The sequence below is a fragment of the Ammospiza nelsoni genome, chromosome 9, assembly GCF_027579445.1.
Source record: "Ammospiza nelsoni isolate bAmmNel1 chromosome 9, bAmmNel1.pri, whole genome shotgun sequence".
NCBI lineage: Eukaryota > Metazoa > Chordata > Aves > Passeriformes > Passerellidae > Ammospiza > Ammospiza nelsoni.
Genome location: NC_080641.1, coordinates 13121632 through 13149367, shown reverse-complemented (window position 1 = coordinate 13149367; position 27736 = coordinate 13121632). Strand labels below are relative to the sequence as shown.

The 27736-nt window shown below is 44.1% G+C and overlaps 1 protein-coding gene across 1 annotated transcript; it reads left to right on the top strand.

Moving 5' to 3' along the window:
• The first annotated feature begins 890 nt into the window (after positions 1 to 890).
• Positions 891 to 26987, top strand: DHX9 (DExH-box helicase 9). The gene is made up of 27 exons (XM_059478564.1): positions 891 to 1057; positions 3110 to 3250; positions 4280 to 4394; positions 4639 to 4751; positions 5100 to 5245; positions 8901 to 8947; positions 9359 to 9489; positions 10140 to 10229; positions 10324 to 10485; positions 11771 to 11848; positions 12168 to 12359; positions 12981 to 13122; positions 13612 to 13694; positions 14803 to 14959; positions 15131 to 15231; positions 15824 to 16037; positions 16231 to 16325; positions 16473 to 16546; positions 17167 to 17319; positions 18670 to 18830; positions 20289 to 20400; positions 21019 to 21180; positions 21267 to 21394; positions 22483 to 22712; positions 24200 to 24315; positions 25581 to 25781; positions 26545 to 26987. Exons 1-27 carry the CDS (start codon positions 947 to 949, stop codon positions 26801 to 26803), a joined length of 3714 nt encoding a protein of 1237 aa, XP_059334547.1. The 5' UTR covers positions 891 to 946; the 3' UTR covers positions 26804 to 26987.
• The last annotated feature ends 749 nt before the right edge of the window (positions 26988 to 27736 follow it).

The window sequence follows — 27736 nt, the reverse complement described above, 5'->3', positions numbered from 1 at the left end:
CAGAATTGTGACGGATTGCCTCCAGAATTTTACTTTCAAAATTCTTCAGAGGTAAAGCCTCTCTCTCTTCTTGGATCTGGAAAAAAAAGTCCAGGACATTTCCAAAATCTCCAAAAAGCAGTCTGTTCCGCCCCACATCTATACTTTGCCTCACTTTTCTACACTTTTCCCTTACTCAAAGGAAAAACTGCCAAAGAACAGGTCATAGTTTGTACTTTTTCCTGGCACAGCACAACTCACCCCCACATCCACCCCAGTGGAACACCCAGCACTGCTGAAAACGTGCTGTGTATTTGTGCTGAAATCCAGCCTGATACACTGTGTGTTACGTTCCAGCCCTTTGGAAAATGCAGAGCCCATGGCAAGGATGACAGGTGACAGGACACACACTCACCCTCTGCAATTGCTGATCCTGCTCCAGGCGGTACATGAAATCACTTCTCAGCTCCGCGCTGATTTGCTCCGGAGTGAGCTGCAAGTGCAAGACATCACTTGGAGGCTTTGTGACCCCTCTTCTTATCTACAGCCTAGCTTCAGGATCAGATCAGTCACACCAACAGTGACCCCAAATATCCCTAAAGGATCATGTCCTGCAGAACTCCCTGAAGTCAGTTATGCGTCTGAGCTGTTTTTTTTTTTCACTCATTCCAGCGTATTAAACATTCATCTCCTCAGAAGTTTCTCAGAAAGACCGAGAACACTGAAAAAGAACAATTGTTTAAATTGAAACATTTTGACCGCTTGAGAAACACACTCTATTCAGCGGCAAGCCAAGAAGGAGATGGTTCAGACGGAGCCGGCGGAGGGGCGCTGCAGGGCGGGCTGGGGGAACGGCCCGGCCCCTCCCGGCCGCCGTCCGGCCCCGCGCAGGCGCTGCCGTGCGGAGCTGCCGCGGGCCCGGCGCCGGCTGGAGCGGGCGGCCGTGCCCCGATGCCCCGGCCCGGCCATGGGGGACGTGAAGAACTTCCTGTACGCCTGGTGCGGCCGGAGGAGGGTGATGCCGGCCTACGAGATCCGCGCCGCCGGCGGCCGCGGCCGGCAGACCTTCCTCTGCGAGGTGCGGGCCTGCCCCGCCGGGGCAGCGGGCTGGCCGTGCTGGGGGCTGGCGGCTGTGAGGGGGTGTCTAGGGCTGGGCCGGGGACACAGAGCGGGACTGGCGCCCTCCGGGTGCTGGGCGGGCTCCGGCCGAATTGCCGGGGCTTTGTCGGGGATCTGGGGCCCTGCCGGGGGTTGTGCTGGGGACTGGAGGCCGCCACGGGAGCCTGGGCTCTACCGGAGGGAGCTTGGGCCGTGCTGCGAGCAAGGATTTAGCTCCGAGAGGGGCCAGGAGCTCTCCCGGGGGTCTGAGGACCCTGACAAAGGGAATGTGGGCCCTGCCGGGGATCTGAGGTTCCTGACGGGATCTGGGCTTTGCCGGGGGTCTCGGGAAGATGCCGAGGACCGTGCAGGGCCGGACCCGGGGCTCTGCCCCAGGGAACCTGGGGTCAGTGCCGGGGTCTGGGAGCAGGGCTGGCGGCTTGGTCGGAGGGAACCGTGGGCCATGCTGGGGGTGCTGCCGGGCTCTGGGCTCTGCCAGAAGAATCCTGGGGTCAGCACCGGGGGTCTGGGGTCCTGTCTGGGGTCTGGGCCGTGCCAGAAAGAACCTGGGGTCAGCACCGGAGTCTGTGGTCCTGTCTGGAGTCTGGGCTCTGCCAGAAGGAACCTGGGGTCAGCACCGGGGGTCTGGGGTCCTGTCTGAGGTCTGGGCCCTGCCCAGCCTGCGTGAGAATCACTGGAAGCCGAGTGCTTGGAGAGGGCTGGGGCACTTTGAGCCAGAGTGTCCTGGATGAGTGTGCACTGAGGTGTGAAATGAGTGAAAGGAGGGAAAAATCCCAAATGATGTTCTTAGCGGGAAAACAGATTGGTTTATTTAAGGGTGGTGTGTGTCTCTGCACTGTGTGTGACCCTTCTTGCACTTGGTGAGGGGTACTGTATGTCACCTTTGTCAAGAGCTTTGGTCTGCTCTTGAAGTTGAGGTGAAATGTATTAAAAGAATTTTTGCAGGAATGGTTGCTACTCTGCACTGCTCTAATGGTAGTTTACTCCTGCCTGTATGTTTTGGGGATGTGGGAGCTGTGAGGCCATGTGTAGAACAGATCAGTTCATGAGTGATGCCATGGATTTGCACTAAACACCTTAAATTTGTCATTTTACCCTTCCCTCCTCTATTTGTCTTCTGTGTCCATAAGAAAACAAAGAAGCACAGTGGCATTAAAGGAATTTTCAAGGTATTATTACTGGTTAAGCAATACTCAGATGGAATGGTTGTGTGAATAGATATATTCACAGTATCATGGAATGGTTTGGGTTGGAAGGGACCTTAAAGCTCATCCAGTCCCACCCCCTGCCATGGACAGACACCTTCCACTATCTCAGGTTGCTCCAAGCCCCATCCAACCTGGCCTTAAGCAATTCCAGGGATAGGGCAGCCAGAGCTTCTCTGGGCAACCTGTGCCAGGGCCTCACAGGGAGCAATTTCTTCCTAATATTCCATCTAACCCTGCCCTCTGTCAGTGTGAAGCTGTTCCCCCTTGTTCTGTCACTCCATCCTTTTTGTAAAAAGTCACACTATACATATTGTGCATTATACAATATATCAGTATTGTAGTGGCTTCGATATGTTGACGTCCCATGATTATCCATGGAAGCTTAACAAGTGAAAGGATCAGTCTCACTGAAACACCTCTCACTGATTTTTGCAGCCTGGTAGGATGGCTGTGAATCCTGTATGGTTACTGTGTGGTTGGAGGTACCATTGTCCAGGGTATAGAATTGCTGTTTTAAAGTTTAAAAAATCAGAAATAAATCACATCTATGTAGTTGGAATAACATGGAGCTACGGCTGAGTGGACCCAGAGCCCTTGTGCTCTGAGAGGAGAAGTTCTCAGAATGTGAGGGTTTGCTTTTATAAACTTAGAGAAATATACAGCAATATATAATGATATGTAACAATAGTTAGCAATATTATTTCTCCTGCACTTAGCAGCAGCCAGGATTTGGTGCTCCTGTGGGTGCTGCTGGCCTCCAAGCCCCTTTCAGCTGCACATGAGCAGTGTGTTGTTCCTTGCAGGTCCGAGTGGAAGGCTTCAACTATGTTGGCATGGGCAACTCCACCAATAAGAAGGATGCTCAGAGCAATGCTGCCCGAGACTTCATCAACTACTTGGTGCGGGTGAATGAAATGAGGAAGGATGAAATCCCTGCTTTTGCAGTAAGCTGCTCTTTCTCCTTACCAAAGGCTACTCTGTTGTTGGGCTGCCATGCTCCTGGTTGTGTTTCATCCCTGGAGTTCAGTCTGGTGCCCATGTGCAGTGAGTAATGTGAGGGGGGCTGGGGCACATACAGAATATCGTGGAATTGTGGAATCATTTAGGTTGGAAAAGACCTTTGAGATTATCAGGTCCAATTGAATGTTGTAGGATGATCTGGCAAATACAGCTGCACGTTGTATTTACCAGATCAAATGATGCAAAGCTGATCAGGCTGGGAAGAATTCAGAGTGATGCTGTGAGGTGCAACCTGGCTTTCAAAGTGCTGAGTACTCACACTTGGCACTGTGAAGTCTTAGAGCCATGTTCTAATATACATATAATGTATATAATATATATAATGTATATAATGTATATAATATATATAATATATATAATTCTGTGTGATTTAAAAATAACTAAAGCCAAACCCAAAAGTAATAATCACATATATATCAAACCAGACATTGAAAATCTGGCATTTTAAAACCATAATTGCTTCAGGTGTGGAATGGGATCACTGCTTTTTGTGATGTTTTGTGAACACTCAGCAGTGACTATCATTTAAAGGCTGAGGAAGAGGAGGGTAACTCTGTCATTACAGCAAGTTTAGAGAAATAAACAAAGAGTGAAGTTATGTGTTACCTGTTGAGAGGGAAGGATCTTCCTCTAGTGCTCCATTGAGGATACATGAGTTTTCTGAGTAGAAGCAACCTCCCAGCCTCACCAGCCTAGGTGGAACTCAATGGGAACAGGACTGCTTGTTTTGGTTTTAGTGTGCCAATTAGTTTCTTTGCAGTTCAGTGTTAAAATATTTGCAGTTGTGTTACTATTGGGATTGCTTCTGAGTAGTAACTATTGCATATTTACTGGGGATAACTGTTGCATGAGGTTGCCTGAGGTCTTTAAACTTCCTGAACAGTTTCTAGCTAAGTTGTAAAATGATTGTTCTGCACCGAAGTGCTGAGGTTTTCCTTCATTCCCTTCCCTAGCCAGCAGCAGGTGATATCCTCACTGGAGGACAGCAAGCAGCAAGGGATGTCACTGGTTCCAGTTCAGCTGTGGGGGGACCTCTTCCTCCACATTTGCTATTAAAAAGTGACATAGGTAAGACTGAAAACTGTAATTTCTGTGTATTTGAATGTATTTTGGCAGTGTTTACTCCCCCAAATTGCATCACTCTGCAAACAGGCCACCAAAGTCATAGTTTTGAGGCAGAGGTGTGGGTGACTGCATGAGATCTGAGGGACTGGTCATGGCCTGTCAAGATAGCCAGGCAATGCCTCTCCATTGCTAAGAACATGTTTGGGGGACTTATTTTATTTAATTTATTTTTTTTTCTGTGTGGTAGGCAACGGACCAGGTGCAGCACCTGGAAACTGTGGCAGTCATGGAACTCAGTGGGATCGGGGTGCAAACTTGCAAGATTATTATTCCAGAAAAGAGGAGCAAGAAGGGCAGCATGTAAGTCATGCAGAGGTGTTCTCCTTTACTTCTTAAACAGGTATCTTTCACCCCCTTTGTTATTTGCATTTATAATCTAGGTTGCAGTTTTCTTTTGATATTTTGCTGTTAGTTTAAGCTGTAGATTTATTTGTTGACTTTTAATGAAGTTAATTTGTTTAAGCTAGGGACAAATAAATCACTCTGGATAGTCTGAACATCCAGGACTTTGTATAGACACTTTATTCTGAAAATAAGAATTACTGAGGACTTTTTAGCATTTTCTGTGATGTCTTAATTATTTTATAGCATACAGGTGAATTACTTAATCTTTAAACTGGTAAACAATACTCTTTTTTTCCATATTAGACCTCAGAGTCAGAAGTGGACTTAAATGCAGATCTTCACGGGGGTTGGACCTTGGAAAATGCCAAGGCACGTCTGAACCAGTTTTTCCAAAAGGAGAAGATCCAGGAAGAATATAAATACACTGAAATGGGGCCTGATCACAACAGGTTTGGTAGTTTTAGTCACTGTCTGTTTATGAAAGATTCAAACTATTTTTGACAGTGGTTGTTCACACTTACTTGCCAAGCTCTGTAGAGCCATAGTGTTCTGTGCCAGGACCAACAACATCCCTAAATATTGATATGGGGGTGAGGAGCCTCAGTGCAGAGATCTGAGGGATTGTAGAAATTCCTGAGAAATTCTGGATATGCAGCTTTTAAACTGATTTCTGTCCTCTAGTCATCTGCTGGGGTGTCAGTTTCTGTGAAAAGAGCTCAACTGCTTGTGGTAATTGTTCTGTAAGTGTTGTTGCCTTTGTGCATTTTAAGTAAATATTAAATTTGCTTATGTAGCAATGTGCCTTAAGGACATTTCAGTTATATTTTTATTTTATATATATATAATTATTATATAATATGTATTTATTATAATTAACTTTTTTGGCAATAGAATCTTCTTTTGAAAAAAACCAGTTTGGCAGAATCATCCCGAAGGAGTTCTGAGAGTCTTAAGTTTCAGTTAAGACCAACTGGATAATACTCTTTTTTGACTTTTAGTCTTTCCACCAGAGAATTTGCACGTGCTTCTCCCAAATGAAAGTAGTTCATAACAGATTGTGCTTAAAGAATTGATGTTTTTTTATTCTTTTATCTCTATTAGGAAGAGTCTTTACAAATCATCCAGATGTTAGGACACTATTATTTCTGGTGAAATACAATGATGTTTTGTGACTGGAAACAATGGCATGCTGCTGCTGCTGGATTCTCCTCATTAAGTTTGGGGTTGGGCTTTTTTGCATTATATAAATTCGTGTTCTGTGAGAGTTATATTTTTAGAAAGACAGGAGAATTTTCCTATTACAGCCTTTTCAAGAGAGTCTCACTTGCAGGACTTATAGTATTCTTTTGTTAATGAGTCTTTCAATCATTTGGAACATCTAAAACTGTCTGTTGGTACAGAAAGTTGTAAATTCTCATTTAAAAGTTGTCTTCAAGTCACTGCATCTCAATTTGTGTGTCTCAGGCAAGGCCATTTCCTTCACTCAAGTGAGTGACATAAAAAGTTAATTTGTACAGTACGAGGAATTTAAATTCTGCTTGTTGCAGGCATAGCTTCTGTACATTTCTTCTATCTTGTAGTGTAGGCACACAGTGTGTGGTGACTGGGAGTGGGGCTGGCCCAGCCTCATCCCCAGTGGGTGCAGCTGTGAGCAGCAGGTGAGCAGCACTGACAGCAACGAGCCATGGAGTGCCCAGGGGCACTGAGCAGCCACCAAAGGGAACAGAGGGCACACAGGGGCAGGGCACCAACAGGAGGGGATAAAAGGCTGGGCTGGAGAACAAGAAGGACAGAGGCTTGCAGCCTTCTGAAGTGACAGGGTGTTACCCTGTATGGGTGAATGCTTAAAGCCTTCTGAAATTGAATGATGACACTCTGTGTATCATGATCATCTCAACTTTGATATATGCTGTGACATTGTAGCTTAGGGATTATTTGTGCAGCTCATTTTTTGTTACACCTTCTGCAGCGTTAAACCCCATGTATTTAAATTTATCTAGTCTTGAGCAGAATGAAATTATACTGATGGCAGTATGTTTCTCAGCCTGGCTATTGTTCTCCTGGAGTGCATTTCAGAGTTTCCTATATACTTTTTGTTCAGGGAAGGGTGTGTGGATTGCCCTGGATGGAATGGCAGAAGGGGCTATTCACTACCTGCTGCAATAAATCAAATAGGCATGAAACAATCCTAACGTGTTATAGGGCTCATTGAGGGACTGTTGGATTTAACCCTTCTGGTGTGTGTAACAGGAGAGAGATGTTTTTGGAGTTTTGAGAGCATAATAAAGTTTAGGTTGTTGGGTGTTTTTAAAGAAATACTAGTTGTGCATCTTGCCACTCTGTTTTGGGTTTTTTTAAGGTAATGATCAGAGATATAGATTATAACAGATATGCCAGAGGTTTGTGGCCAATTAATCATACTCATGGTCTGAGAACTTAGTAATAGCTGGAAAATTTGAATTTGGAAACTTTAACTATGATAGGCGGGTATAAGTTGTAAATATAAAGATGGCTGTCCTAAAACACAAAGCGTGAGCTCATGTTAAGGGATGGGATGTGGCTTTTCTGTGTTGGGATGCCTCCTACTTTGCCTCCTCCTGTTCCTGCTGAAGACCTACACCACAGACCTGTGCCTGCTCACACATGGGCTGCTGAGGCTGGACTAGGGAATCATGTGGGATTCTGCTGCAAACTGATTTCTGGTGTTGCTGTTCTCCCCTCAGGTGGAGGAGAATGAGATTGAATGCTGACTGTAGGCCTGGCTGAGAAACATACTGTCATCGGTGTCTTAGGTGGCTGTTGTGTCCCTGAGAGCCAGTGGCCTTCCATCCCTGAAGCCACTGTGCCTGCAGGTCAGTTCACTGATAGCACAGGAAGGAGGGCTAACCTGAAATTTCAGTCACTCACTTAACCTTTTTTATTGTTTGTTTGCAGCAAAAAATGAAGGATGCAGGTGCAAGGCACAACCTCCACCTGTGCAAATGCCAAGCCCTAATTTCCAAAGAGGATCTCAGTCCAATAAATTCCAGTCATGCACCTTCAGTCACATTGGCCAGTTTAAATCCTGTCTTACAAGAATTCAGCTTTAATATTTCATGTGGCAAATACAGGCTTAGGTTTGGGATTCTTAAAAACATGAGTCATGATTGCTATTCTCCTCTGTTGAGGATTTTTTTAAAGCCTGAATTCTTCCCTGTGAGGGTGGTGAGACCCTGGCACGGGTTGTCCAGAGCAGCTGTGGCTGCCCCATCCCTGAAGTGTCCAAGGCCAGGTTGGATGGGGCTTGGAGCAAGCTGGGACAGTGGGAAGTATCCCTGCCCAGGGGATTGGAATGAGATGGTCTTTAAGATCCCTTCCAACCCAAACCATTCCATGATCCTATGATTCTTTGATGAATATGCTAGTTAACCTTTAACTGAACTGGTTACATGTCTACTAAGCAAACTGTTGGGTTTGCTAACCAGAGTTACCCTTGAGTAACTATTACTCTGTTACTCAAGTTTTGATGATTCTAGAATATGTCAATAAGGAAATGGAAATTCATGCAAATCCAAATAGTCTGTCTCCTGTTCAGATAAGTACCGTGGTTTTGGCTATATGACCTGGTTTGGTTTTGTTTATGCTCTGAGCTGATCAAGTGTGTGGTGAAAAGCAGACTAACCATATTTAATGTTGCATCTAGTCACTAAACACAGGCTGTTGGTGGGTTGCATTAGTGTTATACCAATATTTATGTGGCATACAGTTAATGGTACATTGGGATGCATGTTAATGTTACTTCCCACCTGCTTTATAACTGTTGCCTTAAACTTGGACAGCTCAGAGCATATTTCCTAATAATGTGGCTGTAAATTTCAGTGCTGAACAGTGGCATATTCAGAGCTCTTCTTATCAAATGTACTGGTTCTGTTGATGACAGGTCTATTACCTACTACCTTGGGGTTAAAGGGACTAAAAGCAGTAATACTTTACCTTGGTCATTGGTGAATTGAGAGTTTCTGACTGAGGACAGAGATCTTTGCCTAGAAATATTGGAAAGACTAAGTATGTTTGCAGAGTCAGCTATTGGTAGTTGTACCTTTGTGCTCTTTCTTTCTCTTGCAGGAGCTTTAATGCAGAAATGAATATTTATGTGAGGCAGCTGGGCAGAAGTAAGTGCTCCTATTTATTTTTTAACTTAGCAAGAGATGGGTGTTGGTATAGAGGAACATTTGTGGGTGCAAAGTTTATTATAGTTATGTGTTGGAGCCACTTCCAGAGGTAAAGGATCACTTGCATGATGCTGCTGGGTGTTATTGGGCAGTCATACTTCCTTAGGCACTGAATGCAGAAAAACTTCAAAGGATTATTTAGCAGGAAAGTAACATCACACAGCCAGTGTGAGCTGGGCAGAGGAGGGGCCTGGTTGGGGTTTATGTTGGAATTCTGGATTTATCAAGATTTGAGACTGTCCATGAAACCTGGTCTGAGTGTACAGTCAGAGAGCCCAGTTCAGAGTAGTGTCTTCTGTGGAAGCTGCCTGACTGCCCTGCTGCTCCAGCTGTGACCTTTGTGTGCTGCAGGGATTTTCAGTCGTGAGCACGGATCAAACAAAAAGCTGGCAGCACAGTCCTGTGCCCTTTCCCTGGTCAGACAGCTCTACCATCTTGGTGTCATTGAGCCTTACTCTGGGCAGAAGAAGAAAGGAGAATCGGTGAGTTTGGCAGGAGGGACAGGAATTATTGCTTTCATTTCATAACACAGAAGCACTCTCATAAACAGGGGTGAGTTAAGAGTTTGCTCTCCATATTTAACATCTTAGAAGTTATTAATAATTTTTATTCTTTAGCAACTGTTTCTGTTCTGGTGAGCGATTTGGATCAGAAATATAACTTCATGTGGTTAGAACAGTAACTAATTTTACATTCTCTTAAATGAAATAGGATTTGTAACAAATGCTATTTTCAGTATAATTTTTCTACAAGCTTGAATATTTCTGTTTAGGCTGGCTGTTTGGATTAATTGTCTGTTATGTGATCATTTCCTGGCAATTTATATATATATATATATATATATATATATATATATATATATACATACATACCAAGGAATATGTGTTGCTTAGGTATTTGGTTGCAAGTTTGGGAACATGTTCCTCTGAAATAAAACTCAGATATTCTAAAATAGCCTACAAATCCTTATTCAATGAAAAGTTGGCAAAACATTCCAAGAGTGTGAATGCTGAACTGATGATACTGTTTGGCCTTGTTTCACAAGGAGGTGTTTGATGGTTCACCTGTAATAGCCCACAGTTCTGGCTTCCAGTGCCTGTATAATGACATGTAGTTTTTAAATATTTCCTAGTTGGAACCCTATGAGGTGTCGCTGTCTCCTGACTTAGAAAATAATCTGCAAAAGACTGTACGGGAGCTGTCCCTGGAGATCGTGCCTGTGGTGAGTGTGTGGTTCAATACTCGAAGGATGGAGCATCACACCTGCTCATTTAATCATTTATCTGTCTTTGCCCACTCTGCTTTTGGATTTCTAGCCTGAAGATCCCAGTAACCCAGTTCTGATCAACGTTGGGAAGTTGGCCCATTTCGAACCATCACAGAGACAAAGTCACATGGGAGTTGTTCCCTGGTCACCACCTCATTCCAACTGGAACCCTTGGACTGGCTGCAATATTGATGAGGGTCCACTGGCAAATGTAAGACAACTTAAAAAATGGTTCTGTTACTTGATTTTCTCATGCTTCCAGAACGTCTAAATGCTTCTCCCTCACCAAGATTTAAAGTATGAGCTGTTTCAAAGGAGAAGACAGTCCATTGGTAAATTTATTCCCTTCTTGACCTGGGGGCAGAGAGTTCTTTGTGTTTACTTCATGTGTTATCAGGTCTTGACCAGCAGTGTCTTGAGTGTCCCAATTTCACCTTCTGCCTGCTATCGTGCAGCCCACACAAAGTTCATAATTGAAATTACAAGGAAAGTTCATGGCCATGTCATTTATAATTCTCTGACCTTTCTTTCCCGTACTTCCATGCTCAGACCCTTGTTCTGGGAGGAGAAACTGCTCCAAGCCAGTGCCACTACACAAGTAACCAGCTTCCTTTTTGTCATTTCTAGTCCCATTCAGCACAAAACAAATGAAAAGCAGCAGTGTGGCATGGTAAAATTAAGGTGAAGGGAAAGAGTGACTGGTTTGCCAAGTTCAGAGAGTAATTTGGTCTGATTGGAATAAACTGGTCAGAAAAGACTCTTAGGGCAGGAACTTGATTTTCCTACAACATTCAGATTGCTTATGGCCATAATAATAATTTAATTATTTCTCTACTGGAGTTTTTTGTATAAGTTACATTGATTTAGTATTGATTGTTATATGTTGGATTTTTTTAAATTATAGAGAAGTAAGGTAAATTTAGATGTTGCTGCATGAAATACATAATCAATATGGACATTGCAAATTGAGTTGATTTCAAATCTCTGCAGGATTTTCCTGTACAGGTCCTGACTGGAACAGCTTATTTGCTCTAAAAACAACTATCCCTTTCATACCAAATTTGCATTTCTTCACATTTCTTTTGCAGTTGTTAGACAGGGTTTGCCTTATGAATTCTCTTCAAACTTTTACCTTTTCAGCTACTGTTTAAAGGGTGGATTTGTGTTTACATTAGGTCATTACTTATATTAAAAACTCCTGTTTAAATCATCTTCTTCTGGGCTTACTGAACAGAGATGTTTCTCAAGCAGTCTAAGTATTTCAGTTTAAACAATTGTTAATTTCAGTGTTGTTGGTCTTTCTGAGAGACTTGTTTGAAGATGAATGTTAAATATACTGGAATGAATGAAATAAAACTTATTTCAGGGAGTTATACAGGACATGATCCTTTAGGGATATTTGGGGTCACTGTTGGTGTGACTGATCTGATCCTGAAGCTAGGCTGTAGATAAGAAGAGGGGTCACAAAGCCTCCAAGTGATGTCTTGCACTTGCAGCTCACTCCAGAGCAAATCAGCGCGGAGCTGAGAAGTGATTTCATGTACCGCCTGGAGCAGGATCAGCAATTGCAGAGGGTGAGTGTGTGTCCTGTCACCTGTCATCCTTGCCATGGGCTCTGCATTTTCCAGAAGGGCTGGAACGTAACACACAGTGTATCAGGCTGGATTTCAGCACAAATACACAGCACGTTTTCAGCAGTGCTGGGTGTTCCACTGGGGTGGATGTGGGGGTGAGTTGTGCTGTGCCAGGAAAAAGTACAAACTATGACCTGTTCTTTGGCAGTTTTTCCTTTGAGTAAGGGAAAAGTGTAGAAAAGTGAGGCAAAGTATAGATGTGGAGCGGAACAGACTGCTTTTTGGAGATTTTGGAAATGTCCTGGACTTTTTTTTCCAGATCCAAGAAGACAGAGAGGCTTTACCTCTGAAGAATTTTGAAGGTGAAATTCTGGAGGCAATCCGTCACAATTCTGTTGTTGTCATCCGTGGTGCCACTGGTTGTGGCAAAACCACTCAAGTGCCCCAGTACATCCTGGATGAGTACATCAGAACCAACCGAGCTGCTGAGTGCAACATCGTGGTGACACAGGTGAGGAGTGTGTGACCACTGCTGTTCTGTGGTGAATATAAGAAATCACCTGTTGGTTAGGATAAAATTTACAGAGCCATGGAATGGTTGGGATTGGAATTGACCTTAAGTTCATCTCTTTCCAACACCCTTCCATGGTCAGCAATGCCATCCACTAGACGAGGTTGCTCCAAGCCCCATCCGACCCGGCCCTGAAGGGGGATTGAAGGATGTATTGAGGAACCTATTATCATTGCAGGACATGGTTCTTAAAGATATCTCCTCAGCAATATAAGTAGGAGAAACCTCAGCATCATGTGTCTTTTTGTTTGGAATGTTACTCTTGCATGGATTTACAGTTTGGATAACGTGGCTTGAATCTTGCCCAGGTGAAAACTCTCAGCAGACTAAGGGGAAGTGATTTGGGAAATAGCAGCTTATAGTTGCCATCAATCCTTATATCCCTCCTTTGTGAAAAGAACCCTGTGCTGTTACAATATTATTGTTTAACAATTACTTTGTAAAGCAATCTTAGTTCAGGACACCTGTAGCATTTAGGATTTCCTTTATCCCTTTCAGTGGTATTGTGATAAACTTCTAAAACCTCTTCATTAAGTTAGGGAAAACTTTTGCACCCCGCAGCCACGGCGGATCAGCGCGGTTTCCGTAGCGGAGCGTGTGTCCTATGAGAGGGGGGAAGAGCCCGGCCAGAGCTGCGGGTACAGCGTGCGCTTCGAGTCTGTGCTCCCTCGGCCCCACGCCAGCATCCTGTTCTGCACTGTAGGTCTGTATTGCTTCCTAGGCTTGGAGCTTATCGTGGGTCTGAACTCTGAGTCAGCAGCAAAAGCAGAAATATGGTTAGACTGAAATTTTTATTAAAAAAAGTCTGCTTAGAAGATGGAAAAGGTTTTTTTGGGTAAAAGTTTGCTGACAGGCCATTGTGCAAAGAAAAATTCAGATTTTTGTTCAGAAGTCTGATAATACAGGTGTGATAGCACACAGAAATAATCCCATGAGGAGATAAAATTGCCATATATTGATTGTCCTTAAAAGACAAAAGGGGAAACAGCATTGGGTGGGAAAGATGGAAGAGTGTCTCTTGTGGTAATGCTTTGTGGCCTTGCTGTCACTTGTACAAAGGAAAGCATGGCAATTAGAGATGAGGTTGGAAAATGGGCTGCACAGCCTGCCCACTTCCTGAGTTTTAAACCAGGGACTGGGAGGGGAAAGGTTGAACTGTTACATGAACACTTACCTTCTGTCTCTGGTTTAGGTGTTCTTCTGAGAAAGGTGGAGACTGGGATCCGCGGCATTAGTCATGTTATTGTTGATGAGATCCATGAGAGAGACATTAATGTGAGTTAGCTGGTGATGACAGTCCTACTCTCTGTATGCTTCTGTTCTGTTTATATTCTGTATCTGTTTGTCTGTCATAGCCAACAGGCAGGAGGAAACTTTGTCTTAATGAGTGTCAGATGTAAGTTTTCCTTCTTGGATAAGATTTTTAGAACTCTTAATTATTCCTTATCTAAGTAGCAGAGCAAGGACCTGTGCTTCCTTGCTGCCCTCTGACTGTTCTCCTGTTAGGATCCCCTGTGTCCTGGTCCTCTCTGGAAAATGGAACACTGCAGTACAAACACATCTTGTCCAAGTGGGGGAGCACGCTGAATGACACTGTTATTTTGGAGTGCTGTTTTTACTGACATTGTTGTATTACTGGTGGTATTCACAGAACCTGCAGTCTTGATAGTGATACATTGAAATTCAGGGTTTACTTGAAGTAAAATACAATCTGATGATAGAATTAGGAGATGTATATAATTTGAAATGGCAAACATTTTCTGTTCCTTTGATTATTGTGTATAGTTTTCAGCTTTGTCATAGCAAGAGTGAGAGAAACCGTGAAGTTCTGACACAGTGTTTGGACAGAATTTGGGGACTCATTTGAATAAAATTGCACGCATTTAACACACATTTTTCTGATGCATCTCTTCATCTATTAAATGTATGCTAATGATGTAAAATACAAGTTTGGAAATTGTGAGTGAGATTGGAATTTTGTCTGTTGAGCTAAGTGCATGCCTAACTGTATGGCAGAACTAGATAAATGCCATATTTAAACAGAACTACAAACATCACACATACCTATTTATTTTATTAATTATGGCTACTTTATACGTAAGCCAAGTTTAAAAATACCTGGGGTTGTAATGTATTGTTAGGAAGGAAGCAAACTATTTTTGTAGAAAAGAAAAACCCTTCTTTACACTGGAAATCTTAAAAACCCCAGGCATGGCAGTAGTTTCAAAATAGAGCACTGACAACTGTTTCTTGTTTTAGAACAGTTTTGCTCTACTTGTTACTTCTCTTGCTCAGTAAATGTGTAATTCCTTCTGGTTTCTTGGGAAGATATTGCTTTTTATAGCTGTGAAGTTAATGATGCCCTTATTCTCTTTCTCTGCAGACTGACTTCCTTTTGGTGGTGCTGAGGGATGTTGTTCAGGTGTATCCTGAGATCAGGGTTGTCCTCATGTCTGCCACCATTGATACCAGTATGTTTTGTGAATACTTCTTCAACTGTCCCATCATCGAGGTCTATGGCAGAACCTTTCCTGTCCAAGGTAAATCCTTGCTTGCACTTCCAGAAACTGCTTGAGTTTTTATCAGTCTTGCATTCATACTCTGAAATATCCTGGTTTATTTCAGGAGACTCTTGGGAAGTGGTGTAAAGAGTTATGTTCCCTTGCACAGGCTTCCAGCAGTCAGTCCTTATCATCTGTCTGTCCTTGCAGATTATTTTCTGGAAGATTGTATTCAAATGACTCAGTTTGTCCCTCCACCCAAGGAAAAGAAGAAGAAAGAGAAGGATGAAGAAAGTGGTGAAGATGATGATGTATGTTTGAGTTTTAATATGAGAAAATAAACAAGGGCCATTTTTAGTACTCCAGCTTGAGTGTAATTCATTTGGCACTGTTGAAGTGAAACATCTCTAGCAGCTTTCCTATTTTTAATATATGAGATTGCTGTTAACTTCAGCAGTGGAACTAAATTTTTTTCTTGCCCTTGTAAACTGAAGAATTTCTTTTTCATTGAAGCTAAGGTTATCATGTTTCGTCAAACTACTTCTCTTTAGAGCTAAAACTGAAGTGCTTTTGAAAGTGAAGTTTAGTAACCTTGAAAAAGAAATAGAGAAACAGGAGCTTGGTGGTACCTTCTTAGGGTGAAAATATAAATTCTTTCCCTTCTTCCCTTGCAGTTGATATTGTCAGTGCTTACATACATTGTCAAGAAAATAACAGTTTTATTCAACTTTTAATTTTGAAACTTTTGTTTGGGCCACTTAATTGAAATCTTCTTTTAATGGCCATTTTATTCTTGAAAGACATCTACCCACATTTCATTTTCTTATTTGCCTGGCCAGCCAGTCTCTGTAGTTTGAGTAAATTCATTTATATGATTTCCTTTGTGGTATTTTTCTTTTGTAGGCCAACTGCAACCTTATTTGCAGCGATGAATATGGCCCAGAAACAAAGCACTCCATGGCTCAGCTGAATGAGAGAGAAACCTCTTTTGAACTGATTGAGGCTCTGCTGATTTATATCAGGACTCTGAATGTCCCAGGAGCTGTCCTTGTTTTCTTGCCTGGCTGGAACTTAATCTATACCATGCAGAAGCATCTAGAAATGAACCCACGCTTTGGTACAAGCAGCTGCTTTGTTATATTCCATCTTTTCCCAGGGAAACTACTGACTGAGTGAAGATGGGAGTTGGATGAATGCCTTGGGGAGCTAATTTGGTGTGAGAGTGAATGGCCAGAAATTTTTTTGTTGTGGGAAGAAGAAATGAGATTCATACAGTAGTAGTTACCAACCTTTTTGTATTCCTGTTGTAGGAGGTCACCAGTACAGGATTTTACCTCTGCATTCCCAGGTTCCTCTGGATGAGCAGCGTCGGGTGTTTGATCCTGTGCCTCCTGGGGTGACCAAAGTACGGAGCCTTCTCTCTGTGCAGTTCTCTTGGGCTGTTGGGGAACATATTGCAGACTTCTTTAATAAATTCTGTAGTTTATCTTGCTGGGCATTATCAGTTTTTTCAAACCAAATAATGTCACTTTGCATTTCCTGGTTTTTATAGGTTATTTTATCTACCAGTATTGCCGAGACTAGCATTACCATCAATGACGTGGTCTTTGTCATCGACTCTTGCAAGTGAGTTCATGAAGCAGCTTTTTGTTTCATAAACCCTACCCTTGGGAATGCAGAAGAGGTTTTGGGAGTGCACAGAAGTGCCTTGTGTTCCCATGCTCCCTGAGCTGAGTTTGAGGACTGCAACTCCCTCAGGACAAATCAGCATTGTCTTTAGCTGGTCAGCACAGTGACACACCATGCTGGCATCTCAGGGGAGTGGGCTGGTCATGCTGGCACTATTCATGTGAGGTGTCACTGGGTCTCCACACCAATTTGGTAGACGTCATCTGCCAAAGGAGTTTTACAAACTCTCAGTGTCTGGCTGATGATAAAAAGGAAGGTTTTTGTAGTCTGTTACAGTTCCTGCCTCACTGTGCATGCTCTCTGAGAAAACTACACACAGAGAGCTCATGAATTCATGAGAATTTTTTCTTTTTGTACAGTTGTTAGAACATTACTCTGTGCAATAGTCTGGGGCACTGCTTTAGAAAGACTGTGATGCTTTAGTTTCCTGACTAACACAAACCGAGGGTGGTTGGCTTCTTAAAATCAATGTGGCTGCAAGCCATAAAATAGAAACTGATTTGGCAGGGCTTAAGATGAAGCATGTTTGATCTTTAGTGGTGTTTTTCCTGTAACAGGCAAAAAGTGAAGCTGTTCACTGCTCACAACAACATGACAAACTATGCCACGGTCTGGGCATCAAAAACCAATCTGGAGCAGCGGAAGGGCAGAGCTGGGCGCGTGCGAGCCGGCTTCTGCTTCCATTTGTGCAGCAGAGCTCGCTTCGAGAGGTGAGGCTGTGGTCTCCAAAAATACCCTCTGGGAATCCTCTCAGAACTGTTGGGTGCTGCTTTGGGTCAAACTGGGGAAATCATTGCAGAAAGCACAGAGAGGAGATGGATGGTGTTGGCTCAAAAAAAATGTACATATGTTATGCTTTTACCCATAGGATGAGGTGGATACATATTTCATGATTTTAGTATTAAGGGTGTCACTGCAACCTACCAAACTTCTCAGGAAGAGAGCAATACTGCTTGGGAATTGAGGCAAGGAAAAGAGCTTTGTAATGAGGGCAGGGCTCTAGTCTGCCTTCAAACACTGGGGGCACCTGGCATTGCCATGTAACAGGCCATTTTGTCATGAAAGTGGTAAAAAGCAGGGATGGCAGATGTTAGTTTTCTCTCCATCCCCATTCTGTGGCCAGGAAGCCCCTTCATGGTGCTCTGGCACGTTTTCTGTTGCTGAAACTTTTGACCTCTGCCAGACTGTTTTTCCATTACTAGAGCCTTGGAAATCTGTTTGCTGGTTGGAGAAGGCAACACAGCTGTTAGTTACACTCTTATCTGCCTCCTGGAAGTTTCAGTGCCCCTTTCTCTGGCTGTTACAGCATAGCTGTGTTTTGATGTTCAACTTTTTGTAAACTCTTGAAAGTCTCAGTTGATCGAAAACTCTCATTGAATTTCTCAGATTTATTTAGATCTGTTATTGAGTACAGTGCAATGATTTTAACTAATAATTTTTGACAGTGAGCTGATTTTAGGCTACTGAAGTAATCATGGTTTTAAGGTTGCCTTCCTTCAGAGAATATAAACCCAAAATATACAAGTTCCTCTGTGCTTAAGGAAGCGTGTGTGTGGACTTGTACAGATAGTTTTTTGAGAGAAATCATCTAAATCTTGTGCCAGCTGAATCAGGGTATTGGTTCAAGTTGTTTTGAAACCTTTTCTAGCTGCACTAGAAAAGTGCTTTTATGTCCAGCAGTCTGAAAGCAGGTTGTCTCCCAGGAGTATAAGAGCTTCTTTTATCAGAGCAGGAGAGGATTGTAAAGGACGAATGTGGGGCTGCTAACTGTGCTTCAGCCCTGCAGGCTCTCTTTGGTCGGCTCATGCTTGAACCCACAGTGTGCAGTGAAGATGTGAGGACTATTCCCTCTCCATTCCAGTGTGAATTTGCCCCAAAGGATAATGGAGAAGTACAGAACATTGTGGTAGAATAGCCCAAGTTCCAGCAGCACAAAGAGAGCCGATGGGAGGGCTTGGAACAGAGTTTGCTTTGGAGGGCAATGGTTTGTGCTGATGGAATGATCCCTCATGGTGATCAAAGGCTGTGTTCAGAGAAATGGGTCTTTGTTCTCATTCCAGACTCCAGACTCACATGACACCCGAGATGTTTCGAACGCCCCTCCACGAGATCGCTCTGAGCATCAAGCTGCTGCGCCTGGGAGGCATCGGGCAGTTCCTGGCCAAGGCCATCGAGCCGCCCCCTCTGGACGCGGTCATCGAGGCAGAGCGCACGCTCAGAGGTACCTGGTGTGCCACGGGGCTGGGCAGTGATCCTGGGCTGGTGGAACTGGCTCCAGGTGTTCTTCCATGTGTGTGATCTCTGCCAAACAGCCCTCATGTGCCACGGGGCTGGGCAGTGATCCTGGGCCAATGGAACTGGCTCCAGGAACTGGCATCCATGTATGTGATCTCTGACAAACAGCCCTCATGTGCCACGGGGCTGGGCAGTGATCCTGGGCTGGTGGAACTGGCTCCAGGTGGTCTTCCATGTATGTGATCTCTGGAAAATGGCTTTACCACCTCGGGGTGGATTGCTGGAGCAGCATGTTCTGGCTGACACAGCAACCTGGAGGCATCGTGTGGGTGGCATGTGCAGCTGAAGAAATACTTGAATTCCCAATGGAGTGTCATTCCTTTAAGAAACTTGAGCCTTCAAACTCGAGGCTTGTTTTGTTGTTTTACCAGTAAGTTATGTTAGCTTCCAGCTTCCTGTTTTCCAGCTGTGGCACTGCTGTGTTTGGCTAGACTCAGTCCAGTGCTTGAGGCATTCACAAAGCTTCTATAAAAGTACTGAAAAACAGAAGTTGCTAATTTATTAATTAATTACCACTTTTTACAGTTTGCTGACCCAGTATCTCAGATTTTGTCAAGAAATTAAATCTTCAATTTATTAATCCGGGTGAAAAACAAAAATCTGATGTGTGGGTTAGGTTGTCTCACCACTCTCTTCAAGGAACTAACTAGACTATGAGTAAAATAGAGCAGGGAAGAACTCTAAATTTGTGCTTTAGATGTAAAGCATGAAAGTGACCTCAAACCTTAGCACACTTGTAAATGTCACTAAATAAGCACTTCCTACAATTTTTAACAACGGAAATATCTATTTCATTGTTTATTTTATGGTAGAATTGTGTGCTGAGCCTATGTTGCTTGTATACAGGAGGGAGACCAGAATGAAAAAAGACAGGGATATGTAGTCAGGTTTAATGACTTTCTGTTCTGAGAATTATTAGTATTTTTCATACTGTGCAGCTGAGAACTGCAGAGCCAGGGGAAAAGGCAAACATTTTTGGTTTTGACACCAAATAGCTGTGTCTGCAGGTGCCTCCTTTTCCTAGATGACCTGTGATTTTCAGTGCAGGTACAGTGCTAGTATGTTCTTAGGGAGGTGAAACATGTTATTCTTCAAAGTATTCTTTACACTTTTGGCTTCAGTAGAGACCAAGAAAAACTGATTTTATGATGGTCAAGGAATTCTTTGTGTTTCCTTTCCCATTTAATTGCTGAGGCTACAAAGCTGCTTTTTTTTTATTTTATGTGAAAAAACCTTTGGTAGCTTAGAGGATGAATACAGGTGATAATTTTCAGGTAATTGGAAGAGCAAAGGCAGTAAAACCTTCAGGAAGAGAATTTGTGGTATTATCTAAAGATTTCTATTGTTAGTTAACTCTCTTTGATAACAAGGGATCTTGTTTCAGAGCTTGATGCCCTGGATTCCAATGATGAGTTGACACCTCTTGGAAGAATCCTGGCCAAACTTCCCATTGAACCTCGTCTGGGCAAGATGATGATAATGGGCTGTATTTTTTAGTAAGTTCAGTGGTCTCAGTAGTCATGTTCTTGTTTCTCTGAGTTCCTGAGCCTCTTGCAAGAGTGTAAAACCAATATATTTAGATGAGCAATAAATGTAGCAGCTGGGGAGAGGTGAGTGAATCCTCATGGGAGCAGAGAAGAAATAACTTTCAGTGTAGGCCATAAAGTGGTCATGAAATTCAGTTAAAGGCAAGACACCAGTGGAGGCTGAGTATTCTGAATTAGGAGTGGGACTTGAAACACCTAGGTTTAACAGTGAACTTGAGGTGGGGAGATATGGAATTTAATAATGAGATAAGGAGAAAAATCAATCTCCATGTTTTGCTTTAGTAGGAGAGGTCTGTTCTTTGTCAGTGTGATGGCTGTAGGGTCCTGTGATTACTGTAGGCACTTTTCACCAGAAGATGGTGGTGTATGGATGGAGGGGAGGGCAGATAAAGCTAATTTAACATCCACTTCCAGGGAAGTTTGTTTGTTTCATTGAAGAACTCTAGCAGATAAAGGCCAAATTCCTAAGGTCTCTAGCAGAGGAGTTTTCCCTGGTATCTGCAGCCTGCAGCAGGTGCTGGCAGCACTAACTCTGAATGATCCTGATCCCTCTGTGGTTCCTTTCAGTGTGGGAGATGCTGTGTGTACCATCTCTGCAGCCACCTGTTTCCCTGAGCCTTTCATCAGCGAAGGCAAGCGCCTGGGTTATGTCCATAGGAATTTTGCTGGGTCCAGGCATTCCGATCACGTAGCTTTGCTCTCTGTCTTCCAAGCCTGGGATGATGCAAGGTACATTGGCTGGGAGAGTACAGCTGAAGAACACAGGGTGAGCTTTTCCTTGCCTTGTCAGGCTTCTAATTCTCTCTGTTTTTCAGAATGGGTGGTGAAGAAGCAGAGAAAAGATTTTGTGAACACAAGAGACTCAGCATGGCCACTCTTAGAATGACTTGGGAAGCAAAAGTCCAGCTAAAAGACATACTCATTAGTTCTGGCTTTCCTGAAGGTGATTCTGATTAAGTTCAATAGTTTAATGGTTGCATTTTTCATTCAGAGAGGATGAATAAATAACCAGGATAATCTGTGTTGAGCACCCAAGCACAGGAGGAGTATAGTGGATTTGCCATAACACTATTCCACTTTTACAGCTGTGTTCAGGTGGACTTTTAGTGTTCTTTCCTAAAGTTGTGGTGGCTGTGGTGCAACATGGAGATTTTGGAGGTTGAGGTTAGAGCTGCAGGATTAAAAATCTATTAAACAGGTGTCCTTGGAGTGTTACCTCTCTGGCTTGCTTTCTCTTTCACTTGTTGTATCTCCAAAATGTGCTGTGGTGTGCTTTCTCCCTTCTTTCCATAGACCTTAGTGGGGAGTCTGTGTGATCTGAAGAGTGCTCTGTTCTGTGACTTCCTGTTTGTGCTGCAGGAGGGATGTGTAGCAGTCTGCCAAATTATTCCGTTTTCTAGAGAAAAAAAACTCTTAAATTTGACCAGGTTCTGAATTTGCCTAATGTTGCTGAGGAGCTCAGTGAAATGGCATGACTGCGTGGATTAAGCAGATGTTTATTTCCCCTCCTTTTCATTTTTTTTCTCTTTGAATTCCTTTAATTTTTTTCTCCTCATGCTGTTAGGATTACTGCTGCATTTATCCATAACTTTTTTCTGGGCAAGATGACTTGAAAACAAGCCACCAGAGACCCCGGGGGAGATTTGTAACAAAGGAACTAATAAAAACATCCATTTTAACCTCCCCCAAAGATCTGTCTCCAAAACAAATGCAGTAAACATACTATGGTACAGCACATTCTGGGCAAACCCATTTCTTCGTGTTTTTGAGGAGTTTGGGAGTGGAAAATACCTCTTTGTAGTAGTATTTTTCAGCTTTTCATTCTCCATTAAGATAAAAAATTGAATGTAGAACTTAAATGCTCTGAGTGCAGAGGTCATTGGAGATAACATCTAGCAGTTGATTTAATCAGAAAAGGCATTGATCCAAGATCCTAAACAGCTCTGCATTGATCCAGGATCCTAAATAGCTGTCTTGTGCTCTCCTTCATGTCCCATGGATTTGAGCCACTCCTCTGTTCTCTGCCAACAGAATGTTTGATGACTCAACCATTTAACAACACTGGCCCTGATAACAACCTGGATGTTGTCATCTCCCTGCTGGCTTTTGGGGTCTACCCCAATGTCTGCTACCACAAGGAGAAGAGGAAGATTCTTACCACTGAGGGGCACAATGCTCTCATCCACAAATCATCTGTCAACTGCCCTTTCAGCAGCCAGGACATCAAGTATCCATCACCCTTCTTCGTTTTTGGAGAGAAGGTAGAGATTTTGGGTTTATTCTTGATCATGTGCTGCCAAATGGTTCAAGAGGCTCTTTTTTGTGAAGAAGTCTTAAGAAAAAACTTTGAAGGCAATATTTAGCTAGTTTTAGTGGGGAGGGATGGAGGTGTTGTTTGTTGGTTGGTTTTCTTTCCAGAAAGTAAATGTTATATGGTCCTGGTGTCACTTGGACTCCTAGTAACTTCCAGTCAAGCACTTTCAGTAGAAATAGAGGTGCACAGAAAGTTCCTGTGAGTTTTGTTACAACAGCCAGGTCATAGAGAAAGATCTAAGTCATTATCTTCATTAACAGTTTGTCTTAGGAGCTCTTCCATGCTAGTTAGGCATCAGAGAATTTTTATCCTTATCACTTCTGCTGCTTATGAATCCGGGGATAAAACAGGAACATGGAATATGGCAGTGGGGTTCTCCTGTTCTGGCCTGTGTCATCTCCCAAGGACAATTCTCATTTCCCAAGCATCACCCAAAAGGTCTCCATGACCTTTTCCTCCATCCTGTGAATTTGATGTACATTCTGTGCATGTCCACGTGCTCCAGTGACAGCCATCATGAACTCAGCTGCTGCTGCTCAAGGAGCAAAGGAAAACAATGCTTTTGGCTTTGGTAGTAACCAGAATTTTAAATCCTTTGGGTACAGGGATTTTGTCTTGAGAGTCTGGATTCCTAATCCATAGTTCAGAGCTGTGGTGAGGCTTTGCTGCTTCTTCACCCTTTGTATCAGGATCCCCAGGAGGGTTAGACCACCTTGACCATCTCTCCCAAGTGAGATTCCCCTAAACCCAACAAAAGACTTTGGAGCTGAAAGAGTTTTGCTTTATTAAATGAAAGTACACACAGCAAATGGAGAGTGACTAAGATGGTGGCTTAAGAGTAGCTTAGCACCTGGGTGAGGCTGGGATGCAGGAAGGATTTGTGTGTAGCTGTCTGCCCATTAGATACCTCTTCTGTTCCCCTTTAAACTGAGGGGCAGGAGCTGTGTAGCAGGGCTGTTATCTCTGGCTTGATGTTTAAGTTGACACTCAAGGTCAGTGTAACATGACACAGCAGTGACTGCATGGACATCTGGCAACTTCATGAGTAGGAGCCCACTGAAGGTTTTCATCACAGCCTCAGTAACTGAAGGGTAGGAGGAAAATTAAGATGTGTCCTGGTCATTTTAAGGCTGGCAAAGTGTGAGGTGGCTCTTACAAAAGCTGCATAACTGCAGACACAGAAAATTAATATTTTAAAATGGAAGATAGTTTTTGTTGAGATTTTACACCAGTGTGTGCTGAATCCCTGTAAACCTCTTTCTGGCATTCAATTTTGCATGTCCACATGCTCTTGTAATTTCCTAATGCTATACCTAGCTTTGTTGTGTGTTGTTTGGGTATTTTTTTTTACAAAATTCTCCAGTTTCAGTGTCCAGAGGAAGGTGCAGAGCTCTGTTTTCCATTTCAACAGTCATTTTCCTCTTTAACTTGCAGATTCGAACACGAGCCATCTCTGCCAAAACCATGACCTTGGTGAGCCCACTGCAGCTGCTCCTCTTTGCTTCCAAGAAAGTCATGTCAGATGGGGAGCTCATTCTGGTGGATGACTGGTACGGATCTGCTTGTGCACAGAATTGTGGAATCATGGAGTGGTTTGGGTTGGAAAGGACAAAACTCATCCAGTTCTGACCCCCTGACTGAGGGGAAGTGCAGCTAACACAGAGCAAATGTCTGTAGAACAGGGATCCCAGAGCAAACTGTGCACCACAGGTATGTTGGGAAGGCATCACCTTTCCTTCTGTGAGGAAGGGACAGGTTCATTTGAGCCCTGTTTCATGCAGATTATCTACTTAAACTGAAAACAGGACAAGGCAGTTTCCATAAAAACTGCTGGTTTTGTCCTCTTTATCTGAAAGGTGAAAGGCACTGTGTGTTTTGGATGTCCTCCTGAGGCAAAGGCTGAGGAAACCTTGTTTTCAAGGCACAGAAACAGCTTGAGGAAAGAAATGTCTCTGGCTGTGTAAATTTTTTGGCCATCACCAAATAACATCTGCATGGTTGTTTTGGGGTTTTTTTTGCTTTTACCCCCTGGTCAGTAAAACAGAGACAAAGAATTCCTTAAGCTTAATTTACTAGCAGTTTGGGGGTTGGACCTTTCAAAATCTTGGAGCCTCATGTTTTCAGTTTGCTTTATATTTTTGTATCTTGCTGTTTTGATGCAGGAAGTTACATGCTGAATTTATCCAAGTGTAGAATGATAGAATCACAGAATGTTTTGGGTTGAAAAGAACTTTAAAGCTCATCTCAGGTCGACACCTTCCAGTAGACCAGGTTGTTCCAAACCCTGTTCAACCTGGCCTTGGACACTCCCAGAAACTGACACAGGTTTCTCTGGAAACCTGTGCTAGGGCCCTCACCACCCTTTCAAGGAAGAATTTCTTCCCAATATCCCATCTAACCCTGCCCTACAACAGTTTAAAATAATTCCCCTTGTCCTATCAGTGTCTGCCTTTTGAAAGCTCTCTTTAGGCAGTGGAAGGGGCTCTAAGGTCTCTCTGGAGGCTTCTGTTCTCCAGGCTGAGCACACCCAGCTTGTCTCCAGAGCAGGAGTTTCAGTCCTCAGAGCATCTTCATGGCCCTTCGTTAAATTTCAAGAGCCAATTTTACCAGAAGAACAGCTATGTTTTAACAATGCCAAATTTTAGGGATCTTTCAAATTTGCCTCCTGAATATGTCACCTCTTCAGTGACAAATGAGAACTTCAGAGATGATAATGCAGGTTTGTGGCTCAATGAAAAGCCTCTCTGCAGAACCTCTTCTTTCCCAGGTGCTGCCAGGCAGCCGTGGCAGCTCTAACGCCCCGTTTGTTCCGCAGGATCAAGCTGAGGATGCCGCACGTGGCGGCCGCCTGCATCGTGGCTCTGCGCGCCGCCGTGGAGGCGCTGGTGGTGGAGGTGACCAAGGAGCCGGGCATCGTCCGGCAGCTGGACCCCGCCCACGAGCGCATGCTGAACGTCATCCGGCAGCTGTCCCGGCCGGCGGCCGCGGGCGTGGCACTCACGGCCGCCAGCCCCAGGTGAGAGCCCCGGCTCCGAGCTGGGCATGGGCACTGCGGGCTGGGTGTGAGTGCCGGTGAGCATGAGGACTGCAGGCTGTGGTTTGAGTGCCGGTGAGCATGGAGACTGCAGGCTGTGGTTTCAGTGTCAGTGAGCATGGGGACTGCAGGCTGGGGTTTGAGTGCCGGTGAGCATGGGGACTGCAGGCGTGGCTTCAGCACCAGTGGGGATGGGGACTGCTGGCTGTGGTTTCAGTGATGGTGAGGATGGGGACTGCTGGCTGTGGTTTCAGTGCCAGTGAGGATGGGGACTGCAGGCTGTGGTTTCAGCCCCAATGAGAATTGGGACTTCAGGCTTTGGTTTCAGTGCCTGTGCTCTGAGCATGTGTGAAATGCTTGCACTCCAAGCCTGATGCAGAGACATCACTGCCTGTTTGCACAAGGACACACAATTCTCAGGAATAAAAGCTGTCATCCCCTCTTCCAAAACACAAAACACAAATTATCTTTTAAAGAAAAGATAATCCATATTTATTTTGGGCCTATCTTTTCCTAAAAAGAAAACACATATTTGACTGGGCTTGAACCCCTCTGTTGCCCCTTGTTTCTGAAGCAAAGGAAGCTTTTCTGAAGTGGAAAAGGTGCAAAAGTGCAACTGTAGTTGAACCATCGCATTGTGTTGACAGAAAATCGAGGTGGCTTAGCTGAGGATGGTGCTGTTTGCCATCTTGTAGAGATGCAGTTTGTGAGATTGCCTCACGTGTGTGGTGTTGTTGTTGGCCAGGTTCGGGGACGGCCCCCGCCCGCCCAAGATGGCTCGCTATGACAACGGCGCCGGCCCTCGGGGCTGGGGAGGGTACGGCCATGGCTCCGGCCCCAGGGGCAGAGGCTACGGCGGCTACTCCGGCTGGCACCCGGTGGGAAGAGGATACCCAGGCGCTCCTGGGGGAGCCTACGGAGCTGGGGGAGGCTGCCGAGGAGGAGGAGGAGGGTACCGAGGAGCAGGCAGGGGCTACCGAGGAGGCTACCGGGGAGGGTGGTAGTGATAGTTCAGCGGAGTCTTTCCACTTCAGCAAAGGTGTGTTTCCGTCCCAAATTCCTTTTTTCCTCTTCCCAGTTTGTATGCCTTTTTTGGTTCCTTAGTACAAGTACAGCTCTGTAATATATCATGCCCTTAGGGAATTCCCTGCAAGTTGTATTATTTTTAATAAAGAGTTTGTTTCTGAAGACTTGCAAGCTATACCTTCAATTTTGTGTTTGCATTTGAATTTCAAAGGCTTCTGTTCTAATTGTGATTGTTGGAGACTCAAGGCATTCGGAGGAACCTTTTCGGTGTCAAAGACTATTTCCTGCCAAACAGATTCCAAACCACATCTTGGGCTCAGTGGGGATTTCACTTTGTTGTCTAACAAGCTGTGCAAACAGTCTTTGCTGCAGTGGTTTTCTAACCACGCCAGGCAGCACCAGGTTCCTTTGCAGCCAGCCTCCTGCATGCTGTGTGACCCTCCATGGTGAGTTGTTTGGGTGATCCAGATCATGCAGGAACATGGAATACCTTTTCCAAGACTGATGTGATGCTGCTGCTCTCTGCAGAGCCTGGAGCAATCTCAGAAGCATGAATTGCTGCCTTCATCCAAGACAGTGTTCACTATTCCCAGACAGTCAGGCTTCATTCCTCCACCTCCATGTGGAAGAGGACAGTTCTGCAATGGGAACACATTGGATTCCAGACACTGAAGCTCAGCTGGCTGCCTGTTGCTCACAGAAGTGTATTGACACAGAGGGGGTAAAAAGCCTTCCAGCCCTGTTCTGTTGCCAAGTCTGACAAAATTAACCTCCCCACTAATGCCACTGCAGAAACAGTGATTATTTATGCCTGCTGGGCTCTGGGAGATGGTGGTGGTTGTGATGCAAGCCCAACATTTCTTGTGTTCTCATGAGGAGTTCTTAAAAACTAGGTAAGGGTGAAGCACTGC

Bases quoted from the DNA above. Each gene is read 5' to 3' on its own strand.
- DHX9 (XM_059478564.1), top strand. From the start codon at position 947: ATGGGGGACGTGAAGAACTTCCTGTACGCCTGGTGCGGCCGGAGGAGG. The intron at 15,232-15,823 runs GTATGTTTGAGT...TTTCTTTTGTAG, and splicing joins AAAGTGGTGAAGATGATGAT to GCCAACTGCAACCTTATTTG. The intron at 17,320-18,669 runs GTGAGGCTGTGG...TTCTCATTCCAG, and splicing joins AGCAGAGCTCGCTTCGAGAG to ACTCCAGACTCACATGACAC.